The sequence below is a fragment of the Myxine glutinosa genome, chromosome 11, assembly GCF_964187855.1.
Source record: "Myxine glutinosa chromosome 11, kmMyxGlut1.1, whole genome shotgun sequence".
Lineage (NCBI taxonomy): Eukaryota > Metazoa > Chordata > Myxini > Myxiniformes > Myxinidae > Myxine > Myxine glutinosa.
This window is the reverse complement of record NC_136271.1, coordinates 96,716,658-96,743,771: the sequence shown is the minus strand read 5'-3', so window position 1 is coordinate 96,743,771 and position 27,114 is coordinate 96,716,658. Positions and strand designations below refer to the sequence as shown.

At 43.0% G+C, this 27,114-nt stretch overlaps 1 protein-coding gene across 1 annotated transcript in view; it reads right to left on the bottom strand.

Annotated features, from left to right (window-relative positions):
• FOXN2 (forkhead box N2) overlaps positions 1-27,114 on the bottom strand; it is a 339,657-nt gene that overhangs the window by 220,566 nt on the left and 91,977 nt on the right. Inside the window, exon 2 of the mRNA XM_068131449.2 lies at positions 15,400-17,396. Within this exon, the coding sequence (XP_067987550.2) occupies positions 15,400-17,382 (1,983 nt within the window). The 5' untranslated portion in view covers positions 17,383-17,396. The remainder of the gene's footprint in view (positions 1-15,399; positions 17,397-27,114) is intronic.

Sequence of the window (27,114 nt, the reverse complement as noted above, 5' to 3'; positions counted from 1 at the left end):
AATTCTAAAGGGTAATTCTAAAAGGTAATTCTAAAGGGTAATTCTAAAAGGTAATTCTAAAGGGTAATTCTAAAGGGTAATTCTAAAGGGTAATTCTAAAGGGTAATTCTAAAGGGTAATTCTAAAGGGCAATTCTAAAGGGTAATTCTGAAGGGTAATTCTAAAGGGTAATTCTGAAGGGTAATTCTAAAAGGTAATTCTAAAGGGTAATTCTAAAGGGTAATTCTAAAGGGTAATTCTAAAGGGAAATTCTAAAGTGTAATTCTAAAGGCTAATTCTAAAGTGTAATTCAAAAGTGTAATTCTAAAGGGTGATTCTAAAGGGAAATTCAAAAGTGTAATTCAAAAGTGTAATTCTAAAGGGTAATTCTAAAAGGTAATTCTAAAGGGTAATTCTAAAGGGTAATTCTAAAGGGTAATTCTAAAGGGTAATTCTAAAGGCTAATTCTAAAGGCTAATTCTAAAGACTAATTCTAAAAGGAAATTACAATGGGTTCCAAAGGGTCATTCTAGAGGGTTTAAAAGGGTGTTTCTAATGTGTTTCGTCCATTGGACATGGGTGCGATTTCTTTTTTCCTCTTATCGATTTTTGCGAAGGTTGTGGAAAACAACTTGAGAAAGCCACAAATTTAAATTTATCCAAAAGCAATGAAAATGACCATTTATTCAACATCATTAAAATATATATATACAAGTACATTTAAATAGTCTTGTTTATCCATAATTTATTCTGCCTCCTTTTCCCCATTAACAATAATTACCAGCCATTAACGCATTAAGGTAATTCACAATTACCATTAACGCAGCTCAATGGAATACTGCTCTCTCCTCTGGGCTTGTGCTCCTGCCTCACACCCCGCTCGGCTTCACGGTGTTGAAACCAAAGCTTTCAGAATCATTGGAATCTCTCGCGATGAAGTTAACTCTGAGGGCCTTTCACTTACTCACCGCAGGCAGGTTGGTGGTCTTTCTGTCTTCTACCGACTCCTCTCCAGCCTTGCTCCCCCAGCTCTGTCTGTGCTCTGTCCCCCAAATATTCCTACAGGTCGCACAAGATCTGCCTGCAACCCTCTTATGGTTAAACTGCCGAAATCAAGACTCTCTGCTCACCTTCACTCTTTCATTCCTCTTTTCTCCCACCTCTGGAAAAAACTCCCTCACTCTCTTCAATCCCACTCCTCCCTCCAGGTCTTTAAAACAGCTGTTCACCACCATCTCTTATCTTCCCCCATCCAAAACCTTGATCTTTTCTACCCCCGTTAATTCACCCCAGATCCGTTTTCTTGAAATACCGACTTCTTTCCTGGAAGTCCTAGCAGTGTCTATGTGTTTTATACCCCCCCCCCCCCCTCCCCTCCCTTCCCATGCCTCGTCACCCCAAGTCCTCTCCCTCCCACAGATCTCCCGATGTCCCTGTTCTCTACTGTTGTTGTGCTTATGTGCTTCCCTCTCTCTCCCCCATCTTGTCTCCCGCTCCTTTTATTATATGTTTAATGCGTCCGTTTGTTTTTTTTGTGTGATTAATGTTAGCTCTTCCATGAGCCTCGATCTTGCATATAAAAAAACCCAAAAAACCCAATAGCCATCATGGCGTTCCAGACATACCTACGGATGCCTGAGATTTGGATCGGGAATCGGCGCATTTGCAGGAAAAGCTTCACCAATATCTGAAAGTATGGAAAAGGTTTTTAAAATAATTTTGTAATGAACTGAAACTAATAATTTTGGAGGTTTGTTTCCTTGCTGAAGTGCTAAAGGTGTTGCGAACTGCTACGGCTGATATAGCTCAATGCTTGCCATAACCTGCCATATTAACTTATTTTCAGGCCGAAAAATTGTAATCGCACACTATTGCCGTATATTGGTGATGGCATTTGGCATTGACCAAAAACAGATCAATGGTCCATTGATGTCTTCAATTGCTATTCACATCGAGAGGTATCATCAGCCAAATATAAGCAGTAGTTTGGATATATACAGTGTGGTGCAAACGTGTGATTCCAGCAGGAAATGTATTCATTGAGAAGTGATAAAACAAACCATGGTTATAGTCGGGTTCACTATGTCAATAAATTATATTTCGTTCAAAATCATGGTAGATTAGCAAACCTATACATTTTTGGAAAGGTTATAGCATAAGGAAACTAAAAATCAATGTTTACATTTGGAGAGATACCTGTATGGCGGCCATTTTGGATTTTCAAAATGGCCACTGTAAAATACATATTTTGTTCTATTTCTGCCTCTAATTACCCTAAAAACTTTTTAAAATATACTAAACCTATATTTTCAGGGACAAGGAATCCAATGAAAGTATCAAATTAGTGCTATGGGGAATGGTAAGACACGAATCAAAGGTTTTGAATTGCAAAATACTGTCTTTATATTCGCGATAAGTTGCATAATCAAATACATGTTATCATTTTGTACAGGCAGTTAATAACATCAAAATGTGTCACAATAATTCATATCACCAAACATACACAGGCAGTCAGCAAAATCATATATACACATGCAGTCAGTATAACTTCACATCTACACAGGCAGTCAATGACAAAATATACACAGGCAGTCAATGGCATCAAACATACACGATTACAGAATATGCCATTTAGAGTTCGTCATCACTGTCCTGTGTGTCGTATCCGACAATATAGTCCGCATCGTTTTCACAGTCCGTTCCACACAAGCAAAGGTCGGTCAAATTGATTGGCAAATCGAATTGGTCGAATGGTCGATCGAATCGAATTCGATGAATCGAATCGAATCGAATCGAATCGATCGAATGGTCGATCTAAGCGATTGGTCGAATGGAATTGGTCGATTGGTCGAATTGGTCGAATGGAATTGGTCGATTGGTCGAATTGGTCGAATTGGTCGAATTGGTCGAATGGAATTGGTCGATTGGTCGAATTGGTCGAATTGGTCGAATCGAATTGGTCGGAATTGGCAAATGTAAACATTGATTTTCAGATTTTCCATGTAATAACGTTTCCAAAAATGTATAGGTTTGCTAATCTACCATGATTTTGAACGAAAAAACATAGTGAACCTGACTATAATATGAAACCAAAATCACTTTCAAGGGATTTCCATGAATTAAAGATATAACAATACTTATTATAACCGGAAAAATCAAATCCGTCTTTATGTATTAATCAATAATCAGTGTGACTCCATTTGTGTGAATCAACTCCATTTGGGATTGATTTACTTCGTTTAAGAATTATGTTTGAATCAATCTTGTGTATTCACCCTTCATTTATTCTGTCAAGACAAAGTGTCAGTCAATTATAAATCTAATAAATGTAATAATATGAATACATATCGACATATATAACTACAACAGGCAATCGGTAGAGCGCATTTTGCCACCAGGCCGAACAGTTTATGTTTTGCGTCCCACTGATAGGCCCGATATTCATTCGGACCTGAATCAAAATCAAATCGGCGTGTTATTGTCACCGAGGCAACTCATCCACATGGTTTGTCATAATCCGTCCACAACTTTTTGAAATATCATGTTATATATCGTTTGGCCCTATCTGTCACTGATGAAGAAGAGCCTCCTTCAGAGACCAGATTCCCCACAGAGCAGGGTTTGCCCTTTTTTTGGCACCATAACTTTTTGAAGCCATGTTTTACAGCCAGATGATCTTCCTCCCACCAACCCTGTTAGTCGCTTCTTGTGACACACAGGGAATTACCAGTGAACTGGTACTCAATTTGCCGACCTTGGAAGGATGGCAGGCTCGGTCAACCCCCCTGGCGTTAATTCAGCGATCGACCGGGATTCTGAACCCAGGATCCGAGGATCCCAAGCCGGCACCCTAACCGCTAAGCCAACACCAGGCTTCCCTGTCAGTGGTGAAGAATCGCTTAAATTTTTTTTTGAATGTCGCATCCAGATACGTATTTAGATTTTCACCGAAATCTAATCAGTTCATCCTTGTCACATACCCAACCTCTCCAACAAATTTCATCTGAATCCGTCCACAACTTTTTCAGATATCCTGTTCACAGAAAAACATACAAATAAACAGACAGACAGGGGTGAACACATAAACTCTGCCCACCTTGGAGGTAAAAAATGGAGGTAAGAATGGAGGTAAAAATGAAAAATCTGGTGGCGGAGGTCTGTCCATCCATAAATCTGTCCATGAAACCTCGGTACATGTCTCTTAAACATGAACCTTTGAGTGAGTTTCCAAGCGACAGACGCTGATATAATAATGGCCCAGCTCTTCTTTTTATTTTTTTTGTACACAAAGTCGAGGCTCGTGTAACAGCTAACACATAAAACACACAAAAAAAAACATAAACAGAGACACATAAAACATATAATAAAGGGAGCGGGAGAAAATAGGGGGGGAGAGAGGGAAGCACAACAATAGTAGAGCAGAGACATCGGTAGATCTGTGGAAGGGAGAGGGCTGGGGTAGGGGGAGGGAGTGGGTACACGGTATAATACAAATGGACACGACTCGGAATTTCAGGAAAGAAGTCGGAATTTGAAAAAGGTGGATTTGGGGTGTATTAATGGGGATAGAAAAGATCAAGGGTTTGGATGGGGGAAGATAAGAGATGGTGAACAGCTGTTTTTAAGGCCTGGGTGGAGGAGTTGGAATTTAAGGGAGTGTGGAAGTTTGTCCCAAAAATTGCAAAAAAAAAAAATCCTCAGCCGTAACAAAATAAAGTGCTGGATTTACTGGTTAATAGGCCAGAAATGCTTTTCGTCATTCGCTTTTCTCCAATTAGAAGTAATCTTTCACAAGTTACCCTGAGTAAAATACAATGTAAGAAAGGTCATGATGCTCTGGTTTGGTTAACGTCAGTTTAAACTCATGTGCATACACGTATCGACCACGATCGTTTCCTGACGTGTTTTATTTTATGGGTTAAGGAAAGATTTACCTGAAGAAGGTGAATTTTTTAAAGAAGGTAGATCTGTGTAAGGGAGAGGGCTGGGGCGGGAGGGAGGGTGGGGGAATGGGGGGTGGGTGGGTAGGGAGCGCGTGCTCCCTCAAGTTGAAGGAATGTTTTAAGTTCGGAGGCCGGATAGTGGTGAGATCATGGTGGGTGGTTACACCTACTACTGGTCTGGTCGCTTGGACGGTTACCATGCCCATAGAGTGGCTATAGCTGTGGCCAATAAGCTGACTCCCATAATAGTCGAGGTAACACTGGTCAACAAGCATATTATGAGACTGAGGATTCGTCACTCTTTGGGTGTCATTTCCCTGGTCTCTGTATATGCTCCAACTGAGGAAAGTGATGTCACTGTGAAGGAGGCATTCTACGCCATACTTGAGTCTGTGGTTGATCAGTGCCCCAGGAGAGATACTCTTCTAGTCTTGGGGGATTTCAATGTATCAACTGGCACTGATAAGGATAGTTAAGTGGCATGTGTTGGTCCCCATGGATCTGGGACTGTGAACCAGAATAGCACTAAGTTCCTCGGCTTTGCAAGAAGTAATGGACTTAGGGTGCTGGCTCATGGTTTAAGCGCCCACAGCCTCATCGCTGGACTTGGTATTCCAATGCTAGTGGTGTGGCGAAGGAGATTGACCATGTGCTCATTGATGGTCGATGGTGGATGCTCCGGAACTGCAGGGTCTACCGGAGTGCTCATTTATTCAACAATGACCACAGGCTTATTGTAGCAACTCTGAAGTTGCATCTCAAATCCAAGAGAATGCTTTCATCCCAGCCTAGGTTGGATGTGGGCAAGCTCAAGGAGGAGAGGGTAGCTGAGGAGTTTGCGAGCAGGTTGAGTGGGGTTTTGGGGGTCTGGATGCTTCAGGGGATCCTGAGGAGTTGTGGAGTGCCTTCAAGACCACCATCCTTGATGTTGCCAGTGGCTGTCTTGGAACCCGTCAGGCGAAGAAGAACTTTGTCTCTCAGGTGATGCTTGAGACCATCAACCGAGTCACAGGGCCAGGCTGGATAGCAGAGCTGAACTGTTCCGGGAGCTGAGGTGTAAAACTGTACACTCGCTGAGGGCGGACAAGGAGGCCTATGTGCGAGGAATCTGTGAAAGGGTAGAGCATCACTTGTGGACATGTGAGTCTCGTCCTGCTTACAGAGGAATCCGTGCATTGTGTTCCTCTAAGCCTGTCCCTGTATGTACTGCAGTTAGAGCAGAGCGTGGTGGCCTCTTCACATAGGAGTCTAAAGTGAAGACCCGCTGAGCCTGTTACTTGGAGCGGCTGTACCAGGCTGACCCACCGGCTGCTGAGTTGGATGTCAGGGATGTTGCTTTCCCAAATGCTGATCCCCAATTAACTGTGAACTGCCTTCACTTGTGAAAACACAGGCAGCGGTGAACCGGCTGAAAGGGGGCAAAGCTCCTGGGATTTGTGGCGTCCATGCTGAGCTTCTCAAGGCTGGTGTAAATGCTGTACTTGAGTCGTTGCATGCAGTTCTGTGCTGTTTTGAGCACAGGCATCATCCCAACTGACTGGAAGATGGGCCTTGTTGTCCCACTCTGGAAAGGGAAGGGTGATCACCAGGACTGCAACAACTACTGAGGGGTGTTGCTACTCTCGGTGCTGGGCAATGTCTTTGCTTGGATCATTCTTGAGAGGGTTCGCCGCCATCTGCTCGAGCACCAGCGACCAGAGCAGTCGGGCTTTACACCAAAGAGGTCAACGATTGTCTGTAACCTTGCGCTTTGGGTCCTCAGCCAACGCAAGCGAGAGTTTCATCAGGGGCTGCTTGCAGACTATGTTGATCTCAGCAAAGCGTTCAATTCGGTGAATGGGGATGCCCGTCGGGTGCCACCAACGCTGATCAATCTGATCTCTGAACTATACTCTGGCACTGAGTGCTGTGAGGTGTGGTGGCACCATCTCTGACTTATTTCCAGTTGCTACTGGAGTTCGGCAGGGTCGTGTCTCGCTCCCACACTCTTCAGGACTTGTATAGACTGGATTCTGGAGAGGATGTTGGAGAGGTCAGGCTGTGGTGCATCGTTTGGGAGTGTCAAGATCTCTGACCTTGATTTCGTAGATGATGCAGTCATCTTTGCGGAGATGCTGGATATTCTTACGGGGGCCATTCAGGCACTGAATGAGGAGGCTGAGCCGCTGTGATTACGGATTTCCTGGGTCAAAACCAAGATCCAGGCTTTCAATGACATCTTGGATGCTGCTGTCTTGTCTGTGCCCGTTTGTGGCGAAGATGTTGAGGTCACGAAGACATTCACTTACTTTGCCAGTATTATTCATGTCTCCGCATGTTGCGAGCCAGTGGTTGATAGTCGTCTGGGTCGGGCCAGGGGAGTCATAGATTCACTGGATCATGGGGTGTGGCACTGTCGGTATCTATGCAGGAGGATGAAAGTCAGAGTCTTTAAGTCCTTGGTGCTTCCCGTCTTGCTCAATGGATGTGAGACTTGGACCCTTACCAAGGGCCAGAGAATGAGACTTAACTCCTTTGGAACCAAGTCTTTTTGGAGAATCCTTGGCTATCGCTTGTCGGAATCTGTGTCCAACGAGAGGTTGCCGAGAAGGACTCAGATGAGATTTGTTTCCTGTATGGTCCGTGAGCATCAGCTGCGGCTGTATGGACATGTCGCTCGTTTTCCAGATGCTGATCCAGCTCACCAGATACTCTCAGCAAGGGAGCCTCATGAGTGGAGGAGGCCAACGGGCTGACCGCATGCCTCATGGTTGCAGCAGGTTGATCGGTATCTCAAGGAGATAGGGATGGGCCAGGCATCAGCCTGGGGAATGGCCAGACTGAGGCCCCGAGAGTACCGTCGGAAAGTGAATGCGGCAACAAGCTGCTCTGGCGCATGCTCCCATACCTGACCTGACTACAAATATAGCACCGCCATCTTCACGAACACCATATTCGTCTGAATTGCTCGGTCAAGGCTCAAAACGACTTGGATCTACAATTCCACTGAAAGTGTTTCCATCACTAATTTTGTCTTCAATAGGTTCTTCAAAATCCCACTCATCAGATTCAATATACTGAAAACCTTCAGAGTTGCTAATGACAGAGGAATCAGTATCAGAATCCAAGCTTGACATGCACGGCTCTCTATGTAAATCTGATATTTGGATCAAGGTAAGATCATTATGTGACGTCACTGGATAAATCGAAAAACGTTACTCTACGGCTATTTTTGACACTTTCTGATTGGCAAAAAAATTCAAAATAAATGACCCTTAAAATTGTACCGTGATTAATGATTTTCAATGGTTTTCATAAAAGAAAATTGTGTTTGGGTTCCCCTTTTGAGGAATATTCATATATGCAACCATCCTCAAATTAAAGAAGTATTGAAGGGAAAGTTAAGGAAATACTTAAGGAAATCCTCAAATCTTTCCTTAAGACTGCTTTATGGAACCAGACTATTACTTCAACAATTGAGAATTGATTTTACATTGTGAAGCATGCTCTAGCTGTCTAATTTCACACTGTCACCATTCTTGGAAAAATTCCAAACATTTACTACACATATTCCAGATTCAAAACAAAATGGTGAATGAGAATCAAATCAATTTTACACAACAACCATTTTATTCCTCCTTCATCCGGAAACACCCATGCAACATATAACAAGCGTCATTTAAAATTACGTATTCATCACACAATGTGTTCTTGCTTCAGGACAGCTATTTTTTATCTCCAATATAATTGTTTGCCTGGCAAAGCAACGCCTCCAAAGGAGTTCCTCAAAGTGAAGGAAACCCTTAGGTGAGGATTTCCTGAGGGTTGTTTATGCAAATTAAATTTTATTACGATTCTTACGGCGTAGCCCATAGGGAAAAGCCATCTAGAACAGTGTTTGCCCATCCGTATGTCCCCTCAAACGTATACCAATCAGAGCTGAGGAGCTGGTCACATGACAGGGTGATGTGATTACGTCTGATGTCATTACAGCGGTATGGCGGCTGACTCCGCACACCGCCATTTTAATTCCAATTTCGTTCAGGCTGAACATATCGTCGAACCTGTCATATATCACAATTGCCAAGCTCTACATTTACGTTTTTCATTCAGTGTGAAACAAACAAAAGGAAAGTTAAAATGACCATAAAATATTGAAAGCATCGGCGTTACGGGTCTTCGAACAATACGGGTTGTATAGGCCTTAGGCTTCATGACTCACCTTTGGACCGCTTCGGACAAATTAAGCCCAGGTTTCTTAATACAGCAGTGTATCGTTTCAGTAGTATAGTTTTCGTAATAATAATAATAATAATATAATAAATATAACTATAACACTTTAATCCCAATGTCGTGGATGGAAAGTTGATGGATTGAAGTGATGTATGGCTCATGAATCAATGATAAGCGGTGTAACCACGGAAGTAAGGAATAAGCCTCGGTTTTTTATGGTAATATCATTTTCGTAATAATGATAACGTAACGTTAATATTATAATAAATGTAATCGTAACACTAATCCCTTCGTAGTGACTGCAAAGTTACTGGTGGTTAAAATATATCTTCGGTACATTAAATTAGCGGCAGTTTTGTGTCAAATTACGTCATTACGTCTATCTTCAACGAAAGTATCAAACAAGTCTGGCTACGCCGCTGTTAGACTTTCGGTCTTCTTTTTTTTAAGATAAGGTAAATTTTTGCTCACGGATAAGGGAGTTTTATGCAACCAGACCTTAATCCTCAGATGGGTACAGAGGGAAAGGACTCCTGTTCAATTCCAAAGTCATTTATGGCTTTTCTGCACGTCCTCTCTTTCTCTGCTAATCATACTAATCAATCATTCCTGGATGAACGGGACAGAAATTTGAAACTTGTAAAACCAACAAAGGTGTAAATGTTTGGGCGCAAATTACAAAGTTAAACTTGCTATTCTACCAAATCTTTACTTACCTAACATTATGTACTGTACCCCTAGTGTACTTTTAATGGAAAATGAACAAAGTGTTATATGTCACTCATGGAAATTGAAAAAGCTTCCATGAAGAGGGGCCAAGGAATTGCATTGAACGCAGAGAGTCGTCCAGCAACAACACTGATGAAAACCTCAAATCCCATGGGTGTGGACAGGATCAGTATGGGACAAATATAGCGAGCCGACCAACGGAGATGAAGTACAAGCACATGTTACTCACAACAGCCAGCTGGCAAGGTGCTTTGTGGACGTTTTAGTAAGGGCCTACCGACCATACAGTGGAAACAAATGCCTCTTTCACACCGGGTAGACTCGGGAACAGGAAGCTTACATGCAAACAAACGTCTGGATAAAAATGGAAGGTGTAGCAAGAAATTGTTGTTTCTGGCAGTAGTCACATGATTTTACAAGGGACGCGCTTGCAGACAGGAAGAACTTGAGCGTTTCAGGGAAAAGTGGAAAAGGATTCTGCGATCTCACACTTCCCAATTCAGTTGCCGAGCAACCTTAAAATCTGGGTTTTTACATATTAGCCACCAGCCCGAGAACCCCATAGCAAAAGAAAAGCAAGATAACCTAGAACGGCACTCGGTAGAGCGAATACCTCTCCCAGGCTCAACAGTTTGTTTTGGATCCCACCGAAAGGCCATATCTGGATCTGGATCTTCACCAAAATCTAATCAATTCGTCCTTATCACACACCCATCCTGCCTGCCAAATTTCATCCGAATCCTTCCACAACGTTTTGAGATATCCTACGCACAGACAGACGCGAAAACATAACCTCCATCCACCTTCAGTGGCGGAGGTAATAAGGAGTGTTTATTGATGGCTTTGGATCCAATGCTTCTTGTTCAAGTTGCTCCCGCTATCTCGCTTCCAATTAACCGAGGCAAGAAAAAAATTGGCAAAAGGTTAGGACGAAAACATTAATTTTCAATAAGTCCTGTCATGTTTGCATTATTTTGCTGACTTATTTTATCAACGTAACAAAGTGTTCTCGACTACTACTGTGTGTGCACGCACGCACACCTTTCATGTTCCATAATCGATGGGTGTTACAATTAAACGGTTTCAAATTTGAAATAGTATTTTCCAACCTTTACCTTTTACAAGTTTCACTTTGCCTGTATTGTTGCGACTGAGAGGGCAAACAGAAAAACCCCATAGATTTGAGTATTGCTCAAAAGAATGTAAAATGTTGACGCAATGAGTTGTGGTGTAGAGGCAAAAATCACATGGTTGGGTTATCGCACTTACTGGAATCATTCAAAACTGTGTTGGATATTTGAGTCTGATGGAAGTGATGGTGCACCGAGTTATGGTTTGTAATGTTAATTCCACCCCCGTTAATTCACCCCAGATCCACTTTTTTGAAATACCGACTTCTTTCCTGGAAGTCCGAGCATTGTCCACGTGTTTTTTTTTTTTACCTCTCCCACCCATCCTCCCCCATTCCCATGCCTCCTACCCCCAAGCCCTCTCCCTCCCACAGATCTCCCGATGTCCCTACTCTCCATCTTGTTCTCCCGCTCCCTTTATCATATGTTTCATGTTTTATGTGTCAGTTTGTCGTTTTTTGTGATCAATGTTAGCTCTTACATGAGCCTCGACCTTGTATCCAAAAAAAAGAAAAAAGAAAAGTAACAGAGCTGAAAATAATGTGGCACAGGCGATTATCTATCTATAATTCCAGTAATCTCTGTACGTTTGTACGTTTGTACGTCTGTACGTTTGTCTGTGACCGCTGTTTCTCGACAACTACCGGTCCGATATACTTGAAACTTGCCAGGTATATTGCTGGGGACCCGAGGATGTGCCCATCTATAATTCCAGTAATCTCTGTACGTTTGTACGTTTGTACGTCTGTACGTCTGTACGTTTGTCTGTGACCGCTGTTTCTCGACAACTACCGGTCCGATATACTTGAAACTTGCCAGGTATATTGCTGGGGACCCGAGGATGTGCCTTTTCAAGGTTTGAAATTAATCGGACAAGTACTTACCGAGCTATGGCGATTTAGCCGTTCGCCGTTCGCTTTGGCGTTGCGAATGGACCAAACCATTCATGTAAATAGAGGGGGGGGGGGGGGGGTTCTGTGGTCGTTCGCTTTGCCGTTGCGAATGGACCAAACCATTCATGTAAATAGAGGGGGGGGGGGGGTTCTGTGGTCGTTCGCTTTGGCTTTGCGAATGGACCAAACCATTCATGTAAATAGAGGGGGGGGGGGGGGGTTCTGTGGTCGTTCGCTTTGGCTTTGCGAATGGACCAAACCATTCATGTAAATAGAGGGGGGGGGTTCTGTGGTCGTTGCGAATGGACCAAGCCATTGTTTTTTTTTTTGCAGTTTTTTTTTTTTTTGCAGTTTTTTTTTTTTTTGCAGTTTTTTTTTTTTTTGCAAGGAACGGGCACCCACGTACGGGCACGTCCTAGCTTATATATAGTACGGGCATGCCCTAGTATAAAGCAATGTTATCAAAAACAGGGAGGTGGAAGGGGGTGCCAGTGGCGGCAAGGAGGAGCTGGGAAGTGGTGAAGAAAATCCTAGCCAGTTTAGCACAGGTTTGTCCACCTGGGCCAAAGCGGTATCTGCACAGAAAGCTTAAACGTGCTAAAAATCATCAGACAAGATGCTCGTACTCATTTTTGCTCACATCTTGAAAAATGTGTTTGAGGCTGTTTCAGCCGAAGCATTGAGAAACAGACCTTGAAGAAAAAACATCCGAAACCCAGCGGTCCTCTAAAGAGAGCCATCAGTGTGGCACACAGCATTTACGAAGTACCTAACCCTCCCCATGTTGAATCATACACTGGTAGGATTAGATTGGCCGCAAACCCCCAAATCGGCTTTTGCTGTCAAAACCTCAGGCTTGCCTTTGTTCCCCATCGATAAATCCACACGCGTTTCCTTGGTTTCCAAAACCTGCTGCTTTGGTCAAAAAAAAACCCAAAAAAAACAAAATTCCCTGAGCATGGTCAGCATATTGTTTGATGCGGTTCGCATTTGCAGTCCAGAGGCAGGCCAAAGGGAAAAACACAGTACAAAAAACGAGCTGCCTTTATGAAGGAGTGGCATAATTACAACTTTGACAGGTCTCAATAAATTCAGCTCGAATAATAATAATAATAAACCCAGAATCAATCTCTGAGCAATTCAATGAACAACAGCGGGCAAGCATTTGACGGAGTTAATTTCAACGCGAGAGAATCTGTTTAATGTTATCACAAAGCAAGATCCGTTTTAAATCCACGCTTAACACATTGGTATTTAATATCGTCACTTTACGAAACGCAGAGAATTGCATCAGCAGGCGAAGAAGGCAGTGGCAATAGATGTGCTTGCGCACCAATTCACAGACTCCATTTGTTTTGTGCCAATTCCCAGCCAATCCAAACAACAAAAACATCGACAGGTGTTGTTCTGCAAATTAAAGGGAAGAAGTGCTGCATTACATCGCACCACGGGCTAGTTGCGCATATTGTGAAACAGGTGAGTTGAAGGTTTTATTGGGTAGAAGAATGGCAATTTGGTAGAGAGCATACCTCCGTCAAGATGAACAGTTTACGTTTTGCATCCCACTGATAGGTCGGGATCTGGATTCGGACCTGAACCAAAATACCATCCGCTTCTTATTGTCTCCGAGCCAACTAATCCCACAAGTTTTGTCATAAGTCGTCCACAGCTTTTTGAGATATCGTGATGTATCATTTTGGTCATATATCTCAATGGTGAAGAATCACTTCAAAATTGAAAAGTTATTGTATCCGGATATTCACCAAAATCAAAATTATCCGTCCTTGTCACATGACCAACCTGTCCAGCAAGTTTCGTCCATATTCAGATCTTCACCAAAATCTAATCGATTCATCAGTGTCATACTCACAACTTGTCCACCAAGTTTTATCTGAATCCGTCCACAACTTTTTGAAATATTATGCTTTATATCAGTTTTAACCCCATCACTCAATGGTGAAGAATCATTTAAAAATTCTCTGATCCAGATCCTGATTGGAATTTTCACCAAAATTGAATCAACTCTTCCTTATTACACACCCAACCTGTCCACCAAGTTTCGTCTAAATCCGTCCACAACTTTTTGTCATATCGTGCTATATATAGTTTTCTGCCCTATATTTCAATGGTGAAGAATCACTTTAAAATTCTCAAATCCAGATATCCCACTCCAGATCCAGATCAAATCAAATCCAGATCCAGATATGGATCCGGATCTTCACCAAATTCTAATAATTTCGTCCATGTCATACTCTCTCCACCAAATTTCATCCACGTCCGTCCACAAATCCGATATCTAGTAGACAGACAGACAGACAGCGATGAAAACATTACCTCCATCCACCTTCGGTAGAGGAGGTAATGACTGTCCTGAGCAGTTCTAAATGAGAAAAAGCCAGCAGGTGACACTACGCAGACCATTTCAGAGCAAGGCGGTTTGAAGAGCTCGCTTTAAATTGGGCTGCAGGCTTCAATAATTTTCACTGGCAACTTAAAGTAGATTCGGGGGGAAATAAATAAATACAGTGAGCCAAAAAATATTTTAGGCATTGTTTTGACAGAAAACCAAGCCCGCATGCTATTTTTCCTAGCCTTTGTGTTTGCTTTCTTTTCCACAGAAGCAACAGGAATAAATTTCAGAACGCCGTGCCATTTCTTTAACCTCGGAGCACAGTTCCGAATACTTTTAAACAAGCTTGCCAGAGCATGGGTGCACACACCTCTATTATCTCTTGGGATATCAGCCAATCAGATCTTGTAGTGCTCCAATAAAAGCAGCCAGGTGCAGTTGGTATGAGGATTTCCATGAAAGGCCAGTCGATTCATCAAAAGCCCCATGCAATTCAATATTCCTTGGAGCTACTGAGCCAGTTTCAATAAGTGGCATACTAAATAGTGCTTTTCAATGATAGAGGTACAAAAATTGTGCAAATTTACTCCGATTGGTTGGTTTCATCATCTGAATCTCACTTGCGTAATAGATGCAGTTTCATCATAGGCAATAGTGATGTGAGGTTATTTGGTGGAACAGGAAAGAACAAGAACGGCACTCGGTAGAGAGCATACCTCCGCCAGGCTGCGCAGTTTACGTTTTGTATCCCACTGATAGGCCGGATCTAGATCTGGACCTGAACCAAAATCGAATCCGTTTTTTCTTGTAACCTACGAACACATCCACCTAGTTTTGTCATAAGTTGTCCGCATCTTTTTGAAATATCATGCTAAATATAATTTTTGGCCCCATCTCTCACTCAATGGTGAAGAATCACTTTAAATTTTAAAAAATTACCGTATCCAGATCTTCAGCAAAATCGAAACAATTAGTCGTTGTCACACACCCAAACTGTCCACCAAATTTTGTCCAAATTCGTCCACAACCTTTTGAGATATCCTGCTCACAGACGGACAGACAGACAGACATTGTGAAAACACAACCTCAGTCCATCTTTGGGGGTGGAGGTAAAGATAGTTTAGCGTTTCAAGAATAGCAATCAAGTCTTTATAACCACTTACTTGGCTACGATCCTTCTCGACACGTCGGAAGCACTTGTTGAGAGACAGATTGTGTCGAACAGAGTTCTTCCAACCAGTAGGAGCACTCGCAAAATAAGGGAAGTTTTCTAGGATCCAACTGTAGATGTCCCGCACGGGAAGTCGTTTGCCAGGAGAAAACTCAATGGCTAGAAAAATGAGGCAGCTGAAAGAGTAAGGTGGCTTGCCTGTAACGGTGGCGGATCCTCTGGCCGTGTTTGGGGATGCCAAGATTTGAGATGAGGAGTCAGTCGATGCAGTGTCACGAGCTGGGCTCAGGCTTCGTAATAATTCTCCTTGCTCATGTCCAAGGCTCAAGGAATGCAGGGGATTGGTGCCTTCATAAAGCCAATCCAGGTTTGTGAGCTCTTCGTCACTCTCTGAAGCTCCAGTTCCCCCATCACTATTTGTTGATGCAAGCAAACAGCCTGTGCTACCACCATGATCTGAGGCCGCCGAGCAAGCTCTCCTTAGTGCCTTCGACAAGGTGCTGCCAGGATAACTGCGGCTTAAGCCAGTTGAGCTCCTGCTGCTTCCTCGGGCTCGACTCGAGGCCTTACTTGTTCCTGTGGTGCGTTTGCGACTGAGGCTACCGTTACCACCTCCACGAGGTTCCACCGCCTTCTGCAAAACCTCTGACAGAGAGCCATCAAGACAACTTTGACCCAGGCCAACCTTCACTTTTGTGCCGAGAGATGGGCAAAGTCTGTTTGATCGATGAGATTCCCTCAGCGCATCTGTCTGGTCTTCAGGATTATGATCTCTCGGAACATCTTCACTTGAAACAACTGGAAAATCAGCAGGTGAAGTCGCACTTTTTAGTACATCAACGCACACAACCTTAGTGGACATCTTGTGTAGATCACCATAATCTGCCTCTTTGTCCTTAGCCAGCTTTGATTTGCCCAATGTTTGATTGTCTTGATGTTGCAAACTCTGTGTTATTACCCCATCAACCTTCTTTGAGAATATTTCATTCCCATCGCCCTTAATCATTGGCAATGCATTATCTTTAGACCAATATAATGGCTTATTAGCCATGTCACTATGGGCCTCCCACAAAGCCTTTGACAGAGCACTTCCTGGGTAGCTTCTACCAAGCTTTGTATACCGTGATAAGGCAGTTCGGCCCTTTGGGCACTCTTTTCTGACAAGGTCCACGACTTTCTCGCTAACACTATCTTTAGATGCTTGCTGAAAAACACTTTTGTCCGCACCTTCTTTTGAAACCTGTCGCATTGCCACCTCTAAAGCAGCCTCTGGAAAACTGCGGTTCAAACAACTACTGTAAACGGACTCACTTGTTGTTTGCTTATTATCCTGTGGCCATTCTGCTTTTGACATCCAGGGGCAGGAAGACCTGAGACCCTCACCCCAACATTTGATATAACTGGACACATTGCTTTCTTTGCTATCCTCTAAAGAACCACAATTTTTTGGTGAAAGGGGTGAAACAGCTGATGGGGGATGAGCTGAATGTCTCCTATTACTGTGCTCTTTTGTTGTTGCAGAATCATCGTCCTCTCCAGACAACGCAATGCTTTCTAAATTTGCACCCTGTCGTTTTGATAGGCATGCCCAGTGCAAGGCCTCCTCAGGATAGCCACAAAAAAGACCATCATGCAAAAAGCCTCCTCCGGCAAGGAGGCAACCTGGAGAAAGTGGGCTCGTTACCAAAGGTGTTGAATGGCCCAGTACACTAGGTGGGTAGCAGAGGCCCAGGCTATCAAGACAAGAGGTGCCGGAGACACCAACACCAAAAGGTAGGCCAAGATAACTACAACCAAGGCCTGCGGCAAGCTGTTCACTAGCAGAAAGGAAACCTTGTGGGTACGTGCAAGCTTGTCCATTAAGAAGCAATACACTTTCAGCAACTCCAGCCTCAATGTAGCGGTGGGGCAGGCTGCTTGGCAAAAGCATTGCTGAAGGCTCGAGCTTTTTATGCAGAGGCATAGCTTGGCCCATCTACAGCCCAGCACCTGAAAAACACAAAGAAAAAAATAAGTGACATTTGTAAACACACCTTCACAGAATTCTAACCAAGAGTGTCCCATGAATTGTGAAACATAAAGCTTTTTGGTTATTTTCGATTTTCAAAGAGAACTCATTGATACGCAAGTTAACTCAGATATAGGAGGAAGCCACTGGGCCCATCAAGCCCCTGTCATCTCCACATTCCCAAAAATGCAAGGAAACAACACGAGTATCCCTCTACCCACTTCTTATTTATTTATTCTCACAACACATTTCGACAACACCAGAAAACAAATGGACATCTCCAACACAGACTTCACAACTCAATCACACTTAGTAATCTTAAGCTACCTACCATTCCTACCAATAATTGTATCTCTCTATGCCATTTTCTATAACTAGCACAGCCTAGGAATGTAATTTGAGGGAGTTTTTGGCAATAAAGTTGAAAAACTGAGGATGAGTCCATTAAACTCAAACTACTGTGATGAAATGCTAAAGCCATGTAACACCGTAACCTGTCGTCTAACTTTATCAAAAGGCCCTCAGTAAAGCTGCTATGTCAGAATAGGATCAACTCAGTTTTTAATGAATCAACCTATCTTTACTCTCTAATCCTCCAACCATATATATACATATATATATATACATATACAGTGCGTATCAAAAAAAAGGTAATCCGAATTCAAGGGGTTAATATGCAAAGGTTATTAATTTTGACAATATACATGTGGTTTACTAATTAAGAGGAGATCCTCAGCTTTTCATTGATATCTTCCATGCATCATTGCTGTCACACATGACTGAGTACATGTTCATTGAAAATAACAAGTTCAAATCGCATTTTTACAACTTTGGCTAATCGGTGCAAGTCAGGATAATTGGTGCAAAATGAACGTCAGATGTGAACTTTTCTCAGGAATGATTGGCCTTTATGCACCCACAGTCCACACCTTCAACATGTCCACCTCACCTTTCAACACAAAGCTCACAGTGGCGGAGCATGCCCTGAACTGCTCGTCTCACCATAGCCGGGTCATTGCGCAAAGCATCCACTTCATGTCGAATACGGCCCTGCAATTCGTCAAGATCATGGGGAGGAGTTACGGACACCTTGTTCTTAAAATGTCCCCAAAGGAAATAATCACATGGTGTGAGGTCAGTTGATCTTGGCGGCCATTCCACTGCATGGTTGAGGGTGATGATGCGGTCTCCAAAGAGTTCCCTCAGTTGATCTCGGACAGCGATAGTGCTGGGGCGCTGTCTTGGGCCCACCAGAGATATCTGAAGACACCAAGAACCTGTCGCTCAAAGTTCTCCTCCAGCTGCGGGAAAACCTCATCATTGATCATCTGCAGATACCTGTTACCATTGGCATTCCTTTGAAAGAAAAATGATCCAATCACCTGACCACTTCCACAAAGTCCCAACCAAACAGTCCACTTTTGTCGATTCATGTTGGTGTCAAACTTAAATTCCGGGGGTTGTCCTGTTGGTGCATATTCAAGAACATTATGGGTATTGACCTTGCCATCCATGGCGAAAGCAGCTTCGTCGCCGATAACAAGATACCGCAGGAAATTGACATCTGCTTCGCAACGTGCTATCAACCATCTGGCAAGCACCAGCTACCTGGCAAAATCCCCTGGCGTAAGTTGATGCCGGATGTGAATCCGATGGGGATGTTGGTGGAGGTCCAGTCTTGTGATTCGGTTGAATGTTGTCGAAGGCAATCCCGTCGCATTTCGTCTTGTGCTGCTATCCCTAGGATGCTCCAAACCTTGCTGCCTTACTGCTGCAATGTTCATTTCCGATCGCCCAGTGTGCCTCCTACCAGAATTCTCCTTGTTGCGGTTGAGTCTAGTGCCATGCTCTTGGTATTTTCTGACATTCGCCCAGATGGTTTTGGCTGCTGGAGTCTCCCGTTCTGGGAAACGTTCCCTGAACGCATCACGAGTTCGCTGCAAACTTCCAGTTTGGTGAAAGGTTGTAACCACGAAGGTCCGCTGTTCAGTCGTAAGTTGAAACATCTTTTCAATGACTCAGACTGTCTCTAAACCCATACACTGTAGGCCCATCTTGAATACCCATTTTAAACAAAGGATGACGCAACCGACGATTACCAGACCAGCTTAACAATTTTACATAATCAACTTGGCAGTCGACAAGTAATGCGTCCATTTAAAACTGTCTTACACCGATTAGCCAAACTTGTAAAAATGCGATTTAAACTTGTCATTTCCAATGAACATGTACTTGGTCATGTGTGACAGCAATGATGCATGAAAGGCATCAATGGAAAGCTGAGGATCTCCTCATAATTGGAAAGCCACATGTAAATTGTCAAACTAAATAACCTTTGCATATTAACCCCTTAAATTCGGATTACCTTTTTTTTGATAAGCACTGTATATATATATATATATATATATATATATATATATATATATATATATATATATGTATATATATATATACACACACACACACACACACACACACACACACACACACACACACACACACACACACACACACACACACACACACACACACACAGTATACAACAAGAAAGATGTCTGTCTGGCACCATTTTCAAAACAGATCTTCAAACTTTCAGAGGTACATCAGTGAGTGCTGGGGAGTGTTTTAGGCAAAACAAAGTTTGTTCAAGTTGGAATTTTTAAAATCACTCTGTTGTGTTTAAGCCTTTGTAGTTCTGCGAAAGGTAATATTAAATGATCCCCGACCCCATTCCTTATTGGGTGTAGGGAGGCTTTTGGCCCCTCCTCCCCCTCCCCAAATAGAAAAAAATTGGTTTCTTCAAAGAGCCAACAGGATGAGAACATCATCAGGCAATGCCGGGTACCCCTGCTCGTACAGAATAAGAGAGTGGTTCATAATATAAATTCCTGCAAAATGCAATGTAAAATGGCTTACTAAGACAATAAACCTCATGTACAATGACAAACCCCAAAAGTTGTATGGGAAAAATCTGTTTTTACCTGTGATGGTAAAAATCTCCCGTGATGAAGCTACCTCCGAGGGCCTTTCACTTACCCACCGCAGGCAGGTTGGTGGTCTTTCTGACTTCTACCGACTCCTCTCTGGCCTTGCTCCTCCAGCTCTCTCTGGGCTCTGTCCCCCAAATATTCCTACAGGTCGCACAAGATCTGCCTGCACCCTCTTATGGTTAAACTGCCAAAATCAAGACTCTCTGCTCACCTTCACTCCTTCATTCCTCTTTTCTCCCGCCTCTGGAACAAACTCCCTCACTGTCTTCAATCCCACTCCTCCCTCCAGGTCTTTAAAACAGCTGTTCACCACCATCTCTTATCTTCCCCCATCCAAAACCTTGATCTTTTCTACCCCCGCTAATTTCACCCCAAATCCACTTTTTTGAAATACCAACTTCTTTTCTGGAAGTCCTTGGTGTCCTTGTGTTTATACTTCTCCCACCCCCACCCCCCGCCCCCCACCCCCTTCCCACGCCGCCTCCCCCCAAGCCCTCTCCCTCCCACACATTCCTGATGTCCCTGCTCTAAAATGTTGTGTTTATGTGCATCCCCTTCTCTCCCCATCTTGTCTACCGCTCCCCTTTTTATATACTTTGTTTGTCTGTTTGATTTGTTTGTGTGATAAATGTTAACTCTTTCACGAGCCTCGATATTATGTATGCAAAAAATAAAATAAAAATTATTCCACAAGTCAATCTGATTGCCTAATAATACTTTCCTGTACAAATAATCAGGAAAATAAAAACTGTAAAAAAAACAACCACTTGTAAAACTGCCATGTCCTGTTAACCAATAGGTTCACACATATTAACTGGAATGTCGACTACTTGCTTTGTTCGCAAATAGCCGGAAAGACAAGCAATAAAATAAAATAATAAACCCTGTAAAACTGTAGTTAATTCCTCCTATTCCAAAAATAATACTGTATCTTCAAATAAATTAAAAAAACTGTAAATCAGTTGATTCCACAAAAACAAGTGTCAAGTGTGAGGGTGAGGAGTGGGGCAGGTGTTTTGTGTCGTTGTCTTGCTGCATTGTGAAGCGCCGCCCAATGAGTGTGTGGGCATTTTCTTGTACATAAGCAAACAAAATGCTTCCGTACACTTCCAAATTCATTCTGATGCTGCCATCATTAGTTACATCATCAACAAGAACGGCACTCGGTGGAGCGCATTCCTCTGCCAGGCTGAACAGTTTACGCTTCATATCCCACTGATAGGCCAGATCTGGATTCCATCCTGAACCAAAATCTAATCAGCTTGTTCTCGTCACCGAACCAATTCATCCACCAAGATTTGTCATGAGTCGTCAACACCTCTTTGAAACTCCAAAACCTTGATCTTTTCTACCCCCGCTAATTTCACCCCAAATCCACTTTTTGAAATACCAACTTCTGTCCTGGAAGTCCTGGAAGTCCTTGGTGTCCTTGTGTTTTATACTTCTCCCACCCCCTCCCCCCCCCCTTCCCACGCCTCCTCCCCCCAAGCCCTCTCCCTCCCACACATCTCCCTGCTCTCAAATGTTATGTTTGTGTGCTTCCCCTTCTCTCCCCATCTTGTCTTCCGTTCCCTCTTTTTATATATTTTGTTTGTCTGGTTGATTTGTTTGTGAAATAAATGTTAGCTCTTTCACGAGCCTCGATTCAGTATACAAAAAAAAAAAATGCTATATATCGTTTTTGGACTTTTCAATCAATGGTGAAGAATCACATAAAAATTTAAAATTCTCATATTCGGATCCGTATTTGGATCTTCACCAAAATCCAGCCAATTCATCCTCGTCACACACCCAACCTGTCCATCAGGTTTTGGCCGAATGCATCCGTAACCTTTTGAGATATCCTGCTCACAGACAAACAAACAGAGAGAAACGGCCAAACACGTGTGAAAACATAACCTTCACACACCTTTGGTGGAAGATCAATAGTACTTTCAAAAAATATTCACACCCAGTGGCATTTTTCACATTTCGTTGTGTTATAGCCCAACTTGAAGATGGATTCAATTGAGATTTTTTTGTCACTGATCTACAAATAACACCCCATAATGTTAAAATCGAATTTTTTATTTGGAAATTTTTACACAAAATAATTAAAAATGAAATACAGAAATATACAACTTACGTACAGTAGGTATTTAACGCCGAGTCAATACTTCGTAGAAGCGCCTTTGTCAGTGATTACAGCTTCAGATCTTATTGGGTATGTCTGTATCAGCTTTGCACATCTGGATTTGGGGAGTTACTCCCATTCTTCCTTCCAGATTTGCTCAAGCTCTGTCAAGTTGGATGGGGAGCATCGGTGAACAGCTATCTTCAAGTCTTTCCACAGATTCTCAATGGGATTGAGGTCTGGGCTTTGCCTGGGCCACTCAAAGACTTTTCACATTCTTGTTCTCAAGTCATTCCAGTGTAGCTTTGACTGTATGCTTGGGGTCATTGTCCTGTTGGAATGTAAATCTTTGCCACAGTCTGAGGTATTTCGCACTCTCAAGCAGGTTTTGCACTCTCAAGGATTTGCCTGTATTTGGCTCTATTCATTGCTCCCTCTATCCTTACAAGTTTCCCAATCCCTGCTGCTGAAAAGCATCTCCATAGCATGATGCTGCCACTACCATGCTTCACGGTAGGGATGGTGTTAGATGGGTGATGAGCTGTGTTCAGTTTCCGCCAGACGTACCACTTTGCATTCAGGCCAAAGAGTTCAATTTTAATCTCATAAGACCACGTAATATTTTGCCTCATGCTCTCAGTCTTTCACGTGCCTTTTTCAAACTCCTGGTGTGCTGTCATGTGCCATTTTCTCAGGAGTGGCTTTTGTCTGGGCACGCTTCCATAACGCCTGGCTTTGTGAAGTGCTGCAGAGACTGTTGTGGTTCTGGCAGGTTCTCCCATATCAGCCAAGGAACTCTGTAGTTCTGTCAGAGTGGTCATTGGGTTCTTGGTCACCTCCCTGACTAAGGTCCTTCTTACCCGGTTACTCAGTTTGCTTGGACGACCAGCTCTAGGAAGAGTCTGGGTAGTTCCATGTTCTTTCCATTTCCTAATGATGGAGCTCACTGTGCTTTTGGGAACTTTCAACACTCTAGAAATTGTTTTATACCCTTCCCCAGATCTATATCTCCTCACAATTCTACCTCAGAGTTCTACGGACAGTTCCTTAGACTTCATGGGAGAGTTTCTGCTCTGACATGCACTGTCAACTATGGGACCTTATATAGAACGGTGTGTTTCTTTCTAAATCATGTCCATTCAATTGAATTGGCCACATGTGGACCCCAAGCAAGTTGTGGAGACATCTCAAGGATGATCAAAGGAAACTGGATGCACCTGAGCTGAATTTGGAGTCTCATAGCAAAGGGGTTGAATACTTATTGATTCAAGACATTCCAGCTTTTCATTTTTAATTATTTTGCAAAAATGTCTAAAAAAAATTTAATCACTTTTACATTACGGGGTATTTATAATGTGATTGTGCATTACGGGATATTATTACGAGATTACAAAAAATGTCAATGTAAGCCATTTTTAATTCAGGCTGTAACACAACAAAATGTGAAAAAAGTTAAGGGGTGTGAATACTTTACGAAGGCAATTTAAATAAATGGAAGGGTTTTCAAAATTCCAAAAAGTTGATTTGTGTTCTACAGTGTTCCATGTACAGTATACAATTAATTGAAATGAAATGAAGATTTTAAGCTTGCAGAAAAATACAATTCCTTTAGTTTACCACTACTGATGCAGCATCTTATACACCACCTTATTTAACATGTTACATTAGTTCTTCGTGCTTGTTGTTTGTGTCCTTTACGACGTCTTCAAAAACACTTTTCCTGTTTGGTTTTTCTATTTGTTTGGTCAGTTTCCTGTTTGGAATGATTTTCAAACTTGTTTAACTGCCACACTGGCAGGGAGACTAAATTAATAAATTACCTCACTCCTCTTCTCTGCGTCTGCAGGAAGGGGAAGAATTCAGAACCACAATACTGCTAAACTACGGATTCATTTTCCAATTTGTGTTCAAAAGAAAACATTAAATTGAAATGAGCATATTCCTCGATCATAAACTAAGGTTTGTAGACAGACACAAAAAACAACCAAACTGCTTAACCCCCTTTTTCACTTTACGTGTGGGGAGGGGGATGGGGCGGGGTGGGGGTAATCACATTTATAACATAGAAAAAAGCGAATGATCCATATTAATAAAATTAACAGCACATTTACTTCATGGTGTTCTGCAAGTCTCATTAAAGGAAACAGGTCTTTGGTATGGTGTACGGTCATATTCCCCCCCCTGTCATATTCCCCTCCTGATATATTCACCCCCCCCCCCCCCCCCCCCGAGATATAAAATGGGTTAACAAAATCTAGGGGGTTAGGGTTAGGGTTAGATTAGGTTAGGTTAGGTTATGTGGTAAAGTTTCAGGGTTAGGGTTAGGGTTGTTAGGGTTAGGGCTAGGGTTAGGGTTAGGGTTGTTAAGGTTAGGGTTAAGGTTAGGGTTAGTGAACTAAAAAAGTTGTAATCCACACATCTCCTCCAGTGTACCAGTACCCGTGAAAGTTATCCGTTTTAAATCAGACCTATATCAACCAATTTATCCCCGCTAGTTAGTTATAGTCTATTCAACTTCTAAGTGCCCCTGAAAGAAAACTAATATATTGCGATAAATTTACTGGTGGTAAAGTTTCATATATGCGAGGGGGAATATGACAGGGGTTGGGGGGGGGGGGGGGGGGAATATGACAGGGGTGGGGGGAGGGAATATGTCCAGGGGGGAATATGACAGGGAGGGAATATGACGGGGGGGGGGGGGGGGATATGTCCAGGGGAGAATATGACAGGGGGGGAGGGGAATATGACAGGGGTTGGGGGGGGGAATATGACAGGGGTGGGGGGGAGGGAATATGTCCAGGGGGGAATATGACGGGGGGGGGGGGGAAATGTCCTACACCCCTTTGGTACATCTTGTCCTGAACAAAAACTGGCTGCTCAAACCATTCTGGGACAAACCAAAAAGGCAACCGACATTACCTATAGATTTCTCTTCAAAACCGAGCTGTCCTATGGGAGGAATGCTCTCATATTCCAATCAGGCGAAGCTAAAGTCCTTCTTTAAGCATTAACACGGCGAGCAAAATACAGATGGAATAAAAAAAGAATTGTGGAAAAGAAAGGGCTCCATCCCTTGGTACCAGTTGAAGCATCACGATAATAACCATCACGACTCCTAAGGAAGTGACGAAGGTGCCGCTCATCTCCTTTAATGCAGCTGCGATAATTATACCCCGTACGAAGCAGGTTGTTGATCTTCCACCAACGCTTGTATTTACTTGAGCAATGTGGAGGTGATGAAAGAAGAGACATCACTGCGTACTTAATAAAGGTTACTCTAAGCCACTTCATACCTGTAAGGCTTCATTGGGTGGCATTCCAAGTGGATTCTCAAATTGAAATGAAGACTGACAAACAGCATCCTTTTTTTAGGAGAGCAATTTCCTAAAAAGAGGTCATTAACGAGCCGGCTGGGGTTTTTATGGAAATTCCGATACAGACATGGGAATGAGCCTGAAGCAATGTTTTCCCAGAAGCTTGGAATTCAAATTCCTAATGCTACGAGTGAAGCCGACGTTGCAGTTGGGGTTGGATTCAAATCCGCAATTGCCCCACCAAACTGAATTGACTTGCTCGGTTTCACAACAAGGTGGAAGAAAGAGACTGAGAGGGAGAGAGAGAGAGAGACACAGAGAGAGACAGACAAAGAGAGAGAGAGACAGAGAGAGACACAGAGAGAGAGAGAGAGACAGAGAGAGAGACAGAGAGAGAGACAAAGAGAGAGAAAGACAGAGAGAGAGAGAGACAGAGAGAGAGACAGAGAGAGAGACAGAGAGAGAGACAGAGAGAGAGAGACAGAGCGAGAGAGCGAGAGACGAGAGAGCGAGAGAGCGAGAGAGCGAGAGAGAGAGACAGAGAGAGAGAGAGAGACAGAGCGAGAGAGCGAGAGAGTGAGAGACGAGAGAGCGAGAGGGTGAGAGAGAGAGAGAGAGAGAGAGAGAGAGAGAGAGAGAGAGACAGAGAGAGAGAGAGACAGAGAGAGAGACAGAGCGAGAGAGCGAGAGAGCGAGAGAGCAAGAGAGCGAGAGAGCGAGAGCGAGAGAGAGAGAGAGAGAGGGAGAGAGAGAGAGAGAGAGAGAGAGGGAGAGACAGACACAGAGAGACTGAGAGACAGAGACACAGAGAGAGAGAGAGAGAGAGAGAGAGAGAGAGAGAGAGAGAGAGAGGTGAAACGAAAGGAAACAGTTAGTTGTACGAATTCCAGTCAAAGTGAGAAAATGAGCCTCAAGTTCCATCAATCAGCCAACAAGGATATTTCAAATCAATAACGCAGTCTTCCATTGCCATATGATGGTTATAAAATAATACATCAACAACGAGGCCACAACCATTATATCAATAACAGCATAAAGAGTCAAAGCAAATATGTACAATATGAAGAATTATCATGAGCTGGAGTTCATTAAACATTGCAGAAGAGTTTAAACTAGACAGGCCGACACAGCTTCGGACAACAGAAGGAACTGCTCGCCCTTCTGAGATCACCGCACAACTATATCAACTTCCCTTCCACTATTTGGAACATTCTGGAACGTTTTACCGATCAAGTAACAACACAACAGCCCTTAAGAGAGGCCAATGCTTCCAAACCGCAAG